Source organism: Heliangelus exortis, chromosome 21 (genome assembly GCF_036169615.1).
Source record: "Heliangelus exortis chromosome 21, bHelExo1.hap1, whole genome shotgun sequence".
Lineage (NCBI taxonomy): Eukaryota > Metazoa > Chordata > Aves > Apodiformes > Trochilidae > Heliangelus > Heliangelus exortis.
In genome coordinates, this window is record NC_092442.1 from 3,348,715 (window position 1) to 3,361,734 (window position 13,020).

At 45.3% G+C, this 13,020-nt stretch overlaps 1 protein-coding gene across 4 annotated transcripts in view; it reads right to left on the reverse strand.

Moving 5' to 3' along the window:
• The window catches only part of SPNS2 (SPNS lysolipid transporter 2, sphingosine-1-phosphate), a 139,653-nt gene that overhangs the window by 19,480 nt on the left and 107,153 nt on the right, over positions 1-13,020 (reverse strand). For all 4 annotated transcript variants that reach the window (XR_011730042.1, XR_011730043.1, XM_071764819.1 and 1 more), the window contains 2 exons: positions 11,588-11,686; positions 88-251 (listed from right to left, as the gene is read on the reverse strand). Coding sequence is in view for 2 of the 4 variants with exons in the window: in XM_071764819.1 (XP_071620920.1) it covers positions 88-251; positions 11,588-11,686 (263 nt within the window). In the remaining 2 variants the exon portion in view is untranslated. The remainder of the gene's footprint in view (positions 1-87; positions 252-11,587; positions 11,687-13,020) is intronic.

Consider the following 13,020-nt stretch of genomic DNA (forward strand, 5'->3'; position numbering starts at 1 on the left):
CCAGGGCAAGAGTACAAGCAAAAAAACGTTCAAGAGAGAGAAAACAAGCTGTGGTACCTCCCCGTTTGCAATTGCCAGGTTACTCACTGTTGTTCAGCTTTGGCTCGGTCACTGAGGAAGAAGAGGGCTGTGGCCAGGAAAAACATCCCTCCTAGGACAACCACAAAGGGGCAGAGCATGAGTGCATACCCCAAGCTGAGGAACTCCCAGACCGGGGACTCCTTTGTGCTTTGTCGGATCAGGTCTGAGATCTAGGAGAGAAGGGGGGGGGGGGGGGAAAAAATGAGTCACTTAGATGAAAAAGAGACACAAAAATGGTGAAGGGATCATGACTGCCTGAGTGACTTCTCACTGAACATCTGCACCAGGCTGAAGGTGGAACAGTGAGTTCAGTAAAGGCTGAATGTGCTCTGCATGTGTGCCATGCTGGAGCCTGGGCAACTGGTGCTGTGAGCAGGGTTCTCCTCTCCCTCTCCCTCCCCCTCTCCCCTTTCCTCTTCCTTTTCCTCTCCCTTTTCCTCTTCCTCTCCCTCTCTCTCTTACTCTTTCCACAGCCCTGTTCATCTCCCTGGCTGCTTCAGTGACTGAGTGTGGGGGTGTCTAACCTGGCTGCACCCCCCAGGGCTGTGCTGCTTGCTGGGTGATGGAGAGATCCATCTCCAAGTCCTGTTTCCTCCTCCACCTTACTTACCTTTCAGCAAAAGGAGGTATTAAATCCCATTTCTATGCATTCAGTGGCAAGGGGGAAATGTTCTTCACAGCACAGAAAGCCAAAGATCCCATCTGATTCTCAGAAACATGGTTTTCTCCCTGTGTCAGGCACAGGCCTCCTGCTCTCCTCCCCACACCACTGAGTTCTTAGGCTGAAGCAACCTGCACCTTCCCACAGCTAAAAACATCCTCAGATGAAGGTGAACACAAGTTTGCACTCCCACAAAGGAGCAGTGCCACACAAGGGCAGTATTTAGTTCATTATGAAAAGCTTTTGCTGCAGCTCAGTAACATTAATGACTGGAGCCCAACCAATCCCATTTTCATGTTCACCATCCAGCAAACAACTTGACTCTCCAGAAATCCAACAGAGCAGCAGTCTCAAGGCATTGGGTATTTAAATGTCCAGCTCTGGTTTTAGCTGTGACCTCTTTTTTTTTGGAGTCAGAAAGACTACCTTGTACCAAAAGACTGCAGGGAATTTGCAGCACACAATCCTAGTGCTGCATGCACACACCAATCACTTCCAGAAATAGCCAAAGCTTCTGCAGCAACTTCTGAACTGCTACAGCACTGCTGATGAAGGAGGTGGCACCAGGCACAAACTCCCAGCAAAATCACACATCCAAAGGCTTAAATCCAGAGACACTTGAAAATCAAGTGAGGAAATGTCCCAAATGTGCAGGAGGAATGACCAACTTGCATCAGGTAAAGGTGCAGGAGGAGATGCTCCAGCAGAAGCCAGGAGGGGACAGGAAGATGACTGTCATGGGGACACAAAGAAGCAGGTAGTAGAGTGACCTTCAGCATGAGGACTCTGGGGCACTGATGGTCTCAGTGCATTCATATTCATCTTCCAGCTCAGCCTGGCTCCTGCTGGAGTTAAGGAAAGGAGGAGCCCCCAGCATGATGCTGGAGGTGAAACCATCTGCACACAGATGAGCAGGGGACTGACTGTCAGCAGGGAGGGTCCTCAAGTAGAAAAAAATTACTAAATACCAGAAGAACCCATCTACAGAAAGATCTAAAAGCTTTTAGCCAGACTTCTCTGTTTCTTTCCTTGCCCTAGAAAGGAGAAGATGAAAATTTGGGTGCTTGGGATCAAGCTAAGGAAGTGTCCCCTGTGCTCTCAAAGAGAACTTTATTCACAGTGTGTAACACACACAAGGAAAACCAGGATGGTTTTGAACAAGTCTTGTGAGAAACAATGGCTAAAAAGTCCTTAGACTGAAGGCAAGTAAGATCTGAGGGACATGAAAATATAACATGATGATCTGAATGTTAAAAAACTCCACACTTGCAGGAAGTCAGCAGAACTGCACGTGCAGGGACATCAGTTGGTAATTTATTCCTTTTTGTATCCAGACACCTTAATTCCTACCATTTCCCTTACTCTTCATGATGAACCAAAATTTGGCATTAAATCAGCCTCTTTGTGTGTAACAGCCAGAACTAAGGCTCCTCTAAAACAGAAATTTGTGAAATTCTAAACCACTTTTCATTTGGGGGAATGGATACAATTATCCTCCAAAAGGACCACACAATAAATCACTCCACAAATTGATATGATAAATCAGCAGCAGAGGATGAAAAAGCCAGGCATGCACTCCTGATTGCTTTCTTTTAGGGATGACGTGATGTTCTGAGCTAAAAACAGCTTTGAAAATGCAAAGCCTCCAACAAATAAAGCTCCCAATGCAGCCTGCCCCACACCTTCCTTTCTAAGGCATCACGTTGACCTTTGATACCAACAAATCAAGTTAATATTGAATCTCCTACTTTCTTCATTTCTAACCCAACCTATAGTTTAAGTGCATATTCTAGAAAAAGCAGTGTTTCCTCCCTTCCAGAAAAAGCAGTGTTTCCTCCCATCCAAGGCTTAATTCTTCCCACCCATCCAGCTGAGCTTTCTCATCTAGGGTTCACAGAATCCCATATCTTCATCTCTTGACTCTAGAACATTATCAGGGCCCTCATATATGTTTTTGCTCTTAATTTACAGTCTTTATACCCTGTTGGTTTGTTCCACTCAGTTCCAAGCCACCTGCTAAGATTGGAACTTTGGCATTTCTGTTCAAAAGGACACAGGGCATAATTACAGACTTGGGCTCCAAGCACAACACACAGTTTTCCAAATGGGCTGCTCTGTTTTTGCCAATTTTTTGGCTTCAGGAGAGCATCCTGAGCTGACTGTGACTTGGCAGGACCCAACCTAGCACCATATTTGGTGTCTTCTGTTTTGAGTAACAAAAAGTGGGGGTTGCTGAGACAGCCAGTGCCAGCTCTTCAGCACAGAGCTGTGTGTGGGATTCCTTTCTTTGTTCTGCCAATTGGTAGGTGGCAAGAAATTTCAAAACATTTACCCAGAGCATGGGGGTGGAAAAATCAATATGGGATTCCTGCTGCTGCTCTGCAGTCTAATCAGAAGTCTTTGATAACACCCTAACTCTGAGAGTTCACAACTTCAATCCCTCTGTGTGTGACACAGATCTTGGATCAAGAGGAAGGACTTGGCTAAATAAACTTCAGCTGGTGGCACTGTGTACAGCAGAACAGGGATGGTGTTCAGGCTGGGGCAGCCAAAGGGATGGAGCCCAGCTGGAGAAAATGTCCTTTTGCTGGAGAACAGCCCCCAAAATCTCTGATCGTGTCTCAAGCTGAGTGCAGAAAACATTGAAGGAAAAAGAGAAACTTCAGCACCTTTCCTGGGAAGCCTGTGCTGTGGTTTTTGGAAGGGTTATTGAGGTAATAAAGGCTCAAGTGGGTTGGAGCCCTGGGGAGAGGCTTCTGTGCTCCTGTCCCTCCTGAGCAGCATAAACAGTTAAATTAAATGGATTTACTAATTACACAGTCTAAGGAGAGCAACATCTTTGAAATCATAATTTCATCTACTGATTGCTGAGCTGTACATCTCAATTCCTCTGCTACTGCAGGATTTTTCTACATCTCTGACTTTGCCTCTTGAGCAGGAATCTTGCAACATCAGAGGGTGTTTCCACTGCAGTATCAGGAACAAAATACCTGATTTTCACTGTTGCCAATGTGAGACAAGCCAGGTTCTCCCTGGCTCCTCTCTCCTGTAACCCCACAGTATCATCACAATTGTTTGGGTTAACCACCCTTAATTCAGAAGCTTGCAAAGGAGTTCTTTGCTTTTTTGAAAAAAAAAGAAAAAAAGTAATATAGATGCAAATGAAGGGAAAAAAAGGAAAATAAGAAGAAAAATAAGGAAATTATAAAGTAAAAGTAAACAATTTGCTGGACCTGTGGGGGAGCACACATTTATACTGTGCTAAATGGCATGAGAAACACATTATAAAAAGAGGAAGCAAAGCCAATTATTCATGATACTCATTCTGAAAGCCAGAGAAAGGTAAAAGCAATTACATCCTAAAAGTTGTTTCAGTTTTAACACTGGCACATTTGGATGCTGGGGGAAAAAAAGCCAAGCATCCTGTTAATTGAAATTGTTTCCTTTTAAGATTGCAAACAAATTTAATACTTGGCTGGTGACAATCTCAATATCCTGCACGATTCCCATGGTCCCTGACTTTTCCCCAGCAATACCTGCAGCAGGATCCCTGCTCTGCCTCCCCTGGGAATGCTCATGTCCAGCTGCATTAAATACCTGGTGCTTCTTTGGAAAGGCTGCAGGAATTTAAAAAGCCTTTAAAAAGCAGGAATTTAAAATCAAGGGTTCCACACTTGCAATCCCAGCAAATGGACTTTGTCTGATGGAGTTAAAGCAACATTTCCTTCCAGAAAATGCTTGTCCCAGTTAAGAGGAGAAGGTTGAAAGTGTTTTCTTCATGTCACTTCACTCCCCTTCTCTCCAGGCCTGCCCATGGGTTATCAAAGTTACCACTGGATGCTCTCCTGTCCCAGCAGGAGATGCCACAGGGAAGCTGGAACTGAGGACCATGGAGCATGTGACAGGATAAAGGAATTTAAATGCCCACTGGCATGTAGAAATAATGACACCCCAGTGGCAAAGCTCACCCTCTGGCAGCATCCCTGTCCCCAGGAGGACTTGAGGACATTTGTCTCTTCTTCCAGCACAGGTCCCCTCCCTGGCAGTACGTCCCAGGAGGAGGAGTTCATTCCCCCATGTTGCAGAAATCAGGCAGCTCAGCACCATGAAAACTCTGTGGCCATACTGGGAGTGGTCCTGGGCATCTCAGGAAGGAGCCACTGAGTTACTGAGAGTTTTAGAAGTGACAGAGAAGGTGGGAGAGCTCAAAATATCTGAATGAAACAACAGCCAGGTTGGGATTTCTGGGCTGTCTTTAATGAGATACTTTCACAGACTTTAAATATCCATTTATCAGCAATTCTGAGAACCTGTGCCTCCAATCAAAGTCAGGGGACATGACAGGTACAGAGCAGCTCTGGAAAAGAAACAGAATGGGCTGTGAACTCCTGGTGAAGAGCATTTTGTATATGGGAAGTCAGTTGGGTTTTTAGGGCAGATTTAAAACCTCCCTGTTGCTGAGTCATCAGAAGTGGGAAGCTTGTTAGCTCAGTGCAATGAGGAGATAAATCCTATGTGGATTGGTCTCCAGGTGCTTAATTCTCCCACTTTTTTTTCCCACTTTTCTTTTTTTTCTTCTTTTTTTTTTTTTTTCCCTTTTTTTTTTCTTTTCTTTTTTTTTTTTTTTTTGCAGCTGACAGCCACGTCAAAGATTTGGCTTTTCCTTGCACTAAGAAAAAAGGGTTTTAATTACTCAGCCATGACCAGAGAAATCCTCAACTTGAAGTTACTGCTTAAAGAAACAGATAATGAGGATGAGGGGCTGGGGGGCTCCCTTCCTTGCAGGATTTCCCTGACCCCCCCATGTTGGACTGCAGGACAAATTCCATTTTACTCCTCACAATCTGGGGCAGACACCAGCAAGAAGGGGGGGAAGATCTCTCCAGGAGGAGTGATCAGGGCTACACCAGTCAAGCAGCTGGCACCTGGTCAAGAAACAAGGAACTATAAATAATGGGTGGGGAAAAAAAAATAATTTAAAAATCACATTTCATCTGCTGTCCCCATCAGGTGATGGAAGATGCTGCCAATACACACTCATATACACTATAAATACTACAACATGTAACATGCTGCAGAAGACAAGGTGCCAGAGCCCTCTGTTCCATCCTTAATCCCATGACAGCAATAGACTAAGTCCTGCCAGCCAATAAAACAGTGATGAAAGGAGAATATTTTGCACGTGGTTGTTGCAGGACATTCCAGGGCCAGCTGACCCCCTGCTCTGGCAGAAGGGACAAAACTGGGTCAGCAGCAACCAGCACATCCTGGGCCATGGTTGAGGAAGGGCTGCAGAAATCAGGCAGGGACAAAAGCCACACGAGCCACCCTATTCCCCTGCCCTGCTCCCAAGGCAGGATCTGAGCCCACCAGGCCTGGTTTGATCAGGCAAACTGAAGGGGAAAAACTTGTTACTCCAGAGTAAACACATCCCCAGATCTGCTCTGGAGCAGCCAGAGCAATTTAAACCATAAAATACAAATTTGAAACCATAATACATTGATTTCCCCTTCCTCAGGCAGATTATAAGTCTTTACATATTGAACTGCTTTCTATACATATAAATATATTTACTTGGATGGGTAAACACCTTGGAAACCAAATCAACAAAAAGGCTCAAAGTGGGACAAGAAAGCTGTGAAATGTACACCTCCAAGTCTAACTTTCATTAAAGAAGTATCATAATTGCTGCATTTACTATAATTTTCCTTGAGTTGCCCCTAATCAAATGCTGATCTGCCTTCCCTGACACTCTGCACCAGTGATAATTAACACTGTTCTGTTAATTGCTTGCTAAAGAAAGGTCATTAGCATTCTTGCTATTTAAGTAGCTCATTAGATCTAGTTTATCAACCTCCTCACATAGGAAAGTTGGGGCAGGGAAAAAAGTGCAGGCTGACAAGTGATGGGCTTCTTCTTAACATTTTGCCAAGTCATAATAGCAGAGGAGGAGCAGAAATCCCCATCAAAACAGAAGAGAACAGCTCAGATTTGCTTGCCATTAATTAAAAGGTCACTCACACTCAGACCTGGTTTTGGAAAGGAGGCTGCTGAAAGAGAAGATGCCTGCTCAGACCTTTGTGATGCTTGTGATGCTGTCACAGCAAAGTGACCCAGGGCTTGGGCAAGGGGTTTGCCAAGGGCCCTTTGCATAACTGAGATGGACAGATGGTGAGAGCCTCTGTGGGACCCTCAGCTCACAGATCAGTGATTGGGATCCCCCCCTCACACAATGCTGAGTTGCCAGACCCTGGAATATTGTCCTGACAATGCTTGGAGTGTCCCCAGGAGGTCAGGAGAGGCCACTGGGTAGTACAGGGAGAAGCTTTTAGCTCATCCAAAGGTTCTGGGGGAGGAGAGCTGATCTCTGGAACTCAAAAAAACCCCCATCCTCACACGTTGATGTTGCCAGGTGACAAGCAGAGACAGACAGGTTCTAATCCCTAGACCTGATGGATGGTTGCACAGGGGAGATGAGGAAGAATTTAATAAAGCAGGAAGGTAACAGGAGAGCCAGGAGCTCCAGAGCAGGCAGGACAGGGTGTGCTCAGAGCAGCAACAGCCCCAGCACAGGTAGAGGCAGCAAAGCTTGCAGGAGATGCTCAGTTCTCATCACAGCCAGGGCTAGAAGCAAGGCAGGGCTGGAAGAGGAAAGCACTGCTCTGCTAAGAAGCAAATAAATAAAGAAAATGTACCCAGACACAGCCTCAAAAGAGAAAACTGACTGTACTAAGTGAGTGGAGGAAGAGTGCTGATGATGTGCAGGGATAGTGTAAAGCCTGAGGAGGGAGGATGGGCTCATGCATGTGTGTGCACAGATGGATGCCCAGGCAGAGACTCAGGAGCACTTCTTACAGTTCTTTCATTTTAAAGGGCATCCATCAAAGCTTTCACCAGAATGAATAATACAAACAACTGGAGCATGAGAAGAATGAAGTATTTCCCATTCTGTTGTGGGACACCTCCACTTGGCTTTTCTGGGGTTGAAATGCTGTCTAGGCATTAGGGCAGAGGAGGAGGGGGGAGAATCATAGAATCATAGAATTAGCTGGGTTGGAAGGGACCTCAGAGCTCATCAAGTCCAACCCTTGACCCACCGGTGCGGTTGCCAGCCCATGGCACTGAGTGCCACATCCAGGCTCTTTTTAAATGTCTCCAGGGATGGAGAATCCACCACCTCACCAGGCAGTCCATTCCATTGCCTGATCACCCTCTCCGTAAAAAAATTCTTTCTGATATCCAGCCTAAATCTCCCCTGGCACAACTTAAGACTGTGTCCTCTTGTCTTGTTGAAAGTCGTCTGGGAAAAGAGACCAACTCCCACCTGGCTACAACCTCCTTTCAGGGAGTTGTAGAGAGCGATGAGGTCTCCCCTGAGCCTCCTCTTCTCCAGCCTCAACACCCCCAGCTCTATCAGCCTCTCTTCATAGGGCCTGTGCTCGAGTCCCTTCACCAGCCTTGTTGCCCTCCTTTGGACCTGTTCCAGGACCTCAATTTCCTTCCTGAGCTGAGGGGCCCAGAACTGGACACAGGACTCAAGCTGTGGCCTCCCCAGGGCTGAGCACAGGGGCAGAATCCCTTCCCTGGACCTGCTGGCCACGCTGTTCCTGAGCCAGCCCAGGATGCCATTGGCCTTCTTGGCTACCTGGGCACACTGCTGGCTCCTCTTCAGCTTCCTGGCAATCCAGACTCCCAGCTCCCTTTCTGCCACTCTGTGCTCAGCCTGGAGCTCCCCATGGGGTTGTTGTGGCCAAAGTGCAGGACCCGGCACTTGGCCGTGTTGAACCTCATCCCGTTGTGGCCAAGAAGATCTTTAGCTGATGCTCAACACGAGTGCTGGGACTTGGGGGATTTTTCTTAACTGCTCTGTGCTTCACCTACCACGTCTGCATTGTGGGGCCTTCCAAAAACAGGGAAGTACCAGGGGTATTTGGGTGTAATGCACTGAGCAGGGTACATTTCTCACTGATTACCTCAAGAACAAAGCATGGCATTAACCTCCAAGTTGTTAAAAAGGAAGTATTAAAGCTCTGCAGGTTATCACAAAGGTCCTGGAAAAGTTAAGAGTTATCAAGGCATAAAAACTGTCTCATCTAATGAAATACTGCAGCAAGGCCCATTTTTATTTGTGAATGAATAGGCAGCACTGATTTATAGTAATTGATCTCAGTGCTTGGCAGGTAATGAAACCTTCTGCAAATTACAGCTGCTCCCCTAAAACTGCATTTGCATAACTTCTTTGTAAGTCAATCTTAAGCCTTTTCACCATACTAAAAGTTATCAATATTTAAAGAGATGTGAAAAACAACCACACACACACTCATGCTCCCTTCCACTTTAAACACTGACATCTCCTTGGTGCTTTGGGTGATTACAAGGAACTGCAGAGCAAGATTTGGAACCAAGGGAGACTACAGAAAAAATCTGACCTTCAACTCTTCTGGCACACCACAGAGCAAGGGAGCAATCACACACATGAGGCTCCAGCTGTTAAGTACCTTTTACATCCCACATGAGGATTATAAGATCAATACAACATTTATTGGGATCCAGCAGAGACAACTGCCTGCAACAGCTCAGTCCTCCAAGGACATGGGGACCCAGTTCTTTACTAAAAGCACAGCTAGAGGGAACCTTTTTATGAACTCCCCAAAACCAGGGGTAAGATTCCAACCATATCTGGACCAAACATTTAGTGAGGGAGCAGTTCTGTTGATTTCTTCTGCCTCTCTCACAAGACCTGGGCTCTGCTTGATGGTAACTCTGGAGGAACAGCACTCTCAGCTGATGTCCTCAGGTTATTGGGTTCCCAAATTTCCCTTAGAACCAACAGGAGTGGGTTGCTTAGCTCCCATGAACTGCCTGGAAAATCCTACTCATTATCCTACTTTAGTAACCTGCCCAAATGAGGTTCCTATCCTGCATCCTACAACTCAGCTGGACAATTCCAGTGCCAAACACTTGCAGATTTTAACAGTTAAGTTGGGCACTTCCCTGGGCTCTGGTGAAAAAGATGGCTGTTTGTCCTTTCACTTTAAATAGGATTTGTTTGCCTGTGTTAGGAGAAAGCTGCAGTTGCCCTTTCAGTCACAGGGAGTCAGCTGAGCCAGTCCAGAGGTTACAGAAAAGGATGCTGGTGCCTTGCCTGCCACCACTGCTTCACTCCTGCTCTCCTGCATCACTCTTGCACTTGGATAGTCACCTCCCAAATGAGAACTGCATGGCAACTGCAGCCTCAGAAAGAAGTAATTCAAAATCATAATTAATATTTTCCCAGTTGAAAGCAAGCCTAAGGCAGCTATTTCAGGCTGGCACCCTGAAGTAACTCACAACTTGCTTGATCTCTCAATACCAAAAGGCCAAGGCACATTATTTTCTACAACCAAAGCCCTTCTTTTAATCCGTGACACTAAAGAGCCCCAGGGAACTTTCAAGATTAATTGCAATCATTCAGGGTCCTCTCCATTCCTCACAGATATCCCTCTTGGGTAAGAAAAACAAGGAAAAGGGAGCAGTCACCTGGAACAGCCTCGTCTGCATCCCCAACCCTGCCCCTCCTCACTGGCACCAGCCCTGCTCAAAGCTTTCTCTCCCACTGATTCCTTTGTTCTTGCCACTTCCAAGTAATTTCTAAAATAAGATCATTTCTCCCTAGGTGCCTGGAACATTGATGTAAATGAAGAGTAAGCCAAACTGTATGTATTTATTCTCTTGAGACATTTATGATTTCTTTGGTCTGTTCAGCCTTATCTCTCTGTCTCCTCAAGTGTGTCTCAGAGCAACTGCATCATTTGTGAGGGCTGGCATTGAAGAGTAAGTATTTGTGTATATAATTAAATAAATGCAAATAAATATAAAGTGATACACACACCAGTGTCTATGGGGTGAATTGATGAGAAATGACAGGTTGTGGGTTTAAAAAAAAAACAACAAAACCAACAACAAACAGTCCCAAGCACTCAGCAGCTGTGTGACACAGCAGAACTGAGCACATCAAAGTCCTTGCTCTCAGGTGGTGGCTCTGGTGAGGATCCCAGTTAAAGCACTGGAAAACTTGAGCACCTTCAACACAACATGAGCAGAGCCACTTTACATGGAAGTTGTGTTCTTTATGGTATCATCTGTGTTCTCAGATGCACCAAACTCCACAGATGGGTGCAAAGGAAAAGAAATGACACCACTCTTATCTAAATGTCTTTTGCTCATTACATTTCCCTGGCCTTTTAGTTTTGAAGTGTGACTGTTCCCTGGTTGCCAGCTTTTGGAGCAGACTCTTGGTTTGTTCTGCACTATGCTAATGGTGGCATAATAAGGGAGATCTCCAGTCAGACTGAGGTCAACAACTGCAGCAGCAATAGAAAGAAATACTACTAATAAAACCCAAACACATCCACACCAGAAAGTAATACTAATAAAAACCCTAAAACATACACACCCATCCTGCCATGGATTTTACAGCACCATTTATTATACAAAAGAGGTTCAACATCTCAGCAGGTCAGAGCAGCTGTATATTGCTACCCATATAAATAGATAATTTGGTTTATGAGACCAGGTTAGCAGTAACACACACACATGGCTCTCTTCCAGTCTAATTTCTAAGACTACAGAAGTGCTTTACAGAGCTTTCTGTAAGCTTTACCAATGCCCTGAGATAAAAAAACCCAAAATTTAGAACATAAGCATGTAAAAAAATTGAATTTCACTGCACCACCTCCCCTTCTGCTGCTACATACACACTTTCCTTCCCTAGCATGGTTTAACTTGGCATTTTAGAGAAAGCAGTCAGTAAACAAAGACAACCATGGCCACAAAACCCTGCCAAAACCTGCTGTGAGCACTTACAAATCCAATCAGATAAGGACTGCCAGCATCTCCCAGGAGGTGTGAAGTGAAGCTCTGCAAGGCCACTGCGGTTGCACGACGTGTTGGAATGACCACATACTGCAAAAAAATTAAAAAAAAAAGGGGAAAGAAAACAAAAAATGCATAAGGAAATTAAAATAAGAAGCTGCCCAGCTCTCTGGTATTGCTCAGTTTATACCCAGGTCAGGACAAAGTAGACAGACACAGCCACTCTCCAGTTCATGGGTGGCTCAAGCACCTGGGGAGCTCAGGTGCCCTTCCCTGCCCTTCCCTTCCTGCCCTTTTCCTGCTCCTCATGGACAGTGTGGGGTCTGCATTCTGAATTCATGAGTTTGACTCATGGCTATTGCTCCTCAGCCTCTGTTTGGCTTGGCTGAGGGGCCAGGGAAAGTGCCTTGCTCAGTACCACCAGCCCTCCAAACCAGGACCTTGCTGTCACCTGGGATGCTGTGTTTTTTTCCATAACAAAGATATAATTTTGTTTTCTAAACCAGAAGCAATACAGGTCAGTATGAAAGGTCACACATCCTCCCCTCTCACTCCACCTCGTGTAATTTTATTCTCTAAAATCTGCAAATCCACTTGTGAAAAGTAACAAAGACAAAAAAGGAAAATTTTCCATAGCCAAGATGCTGTAGCTTGGTCTCCACTCCTCTAACAGGACATGACACTCTGGGCAGAATCAGTCTGCCAACAGAGGATCAGTGGAAAACAGAAATTATTTCCCCATTAAGGGAGCAGAGGTCAAAGAAAACAGAGCCCTAACCATGGACAGGAATGAAAGATGACAGAAACATCCCCAATAAACCTCTGTCTTATGGAATGACCTCAATTTTCTAAGACACACTTAGGAGCAGAAAAAGGTAATTGTTTCCTGCATAAAACTTGTGAAAGAAGCTGGCAAGAAGTTCACATATCCCAGTTTAGAAATGGACCTGACTAAAAGGTTAAGTCATGAAACATTCAACAGGTCTCTACATCCAAGTGAGCTTGGTTTCTACTTCTGAGCACTGAACCTTGTTCTGCCTTTTTGTGTTGCTCTGAAGAGGTATTTACCCTGCCAGAAATGACTCTTCTGTAGCTGTTTGTAGACCATGGTCCCTTTTACTCAAGCACTTTCTCTCTGCTGAGCTGCCCCTGGTCTCTTCAGAAGCCAAGCCTTCCCAGACTTCAACTTGTCCTTACAATCCTTTCCTGTAGCCATTTATGAATGGAATGGGATGTATCTCAGGACTGGCACACCCCCAGCTAAAGATATGTAGTGATGAATTCACTGTGGCTGATTGAGAACAGCTCCAAAGCTCAGGATCTGAAGCACTGCTCTGGTGTTTTAATATTCTTGCTTAGAGCAGGTGAGGTTCCCTGTCTGCAGGAGAAAAGAGTCAGCCAGAAAAAAAAAAAAAAAAAAAAGA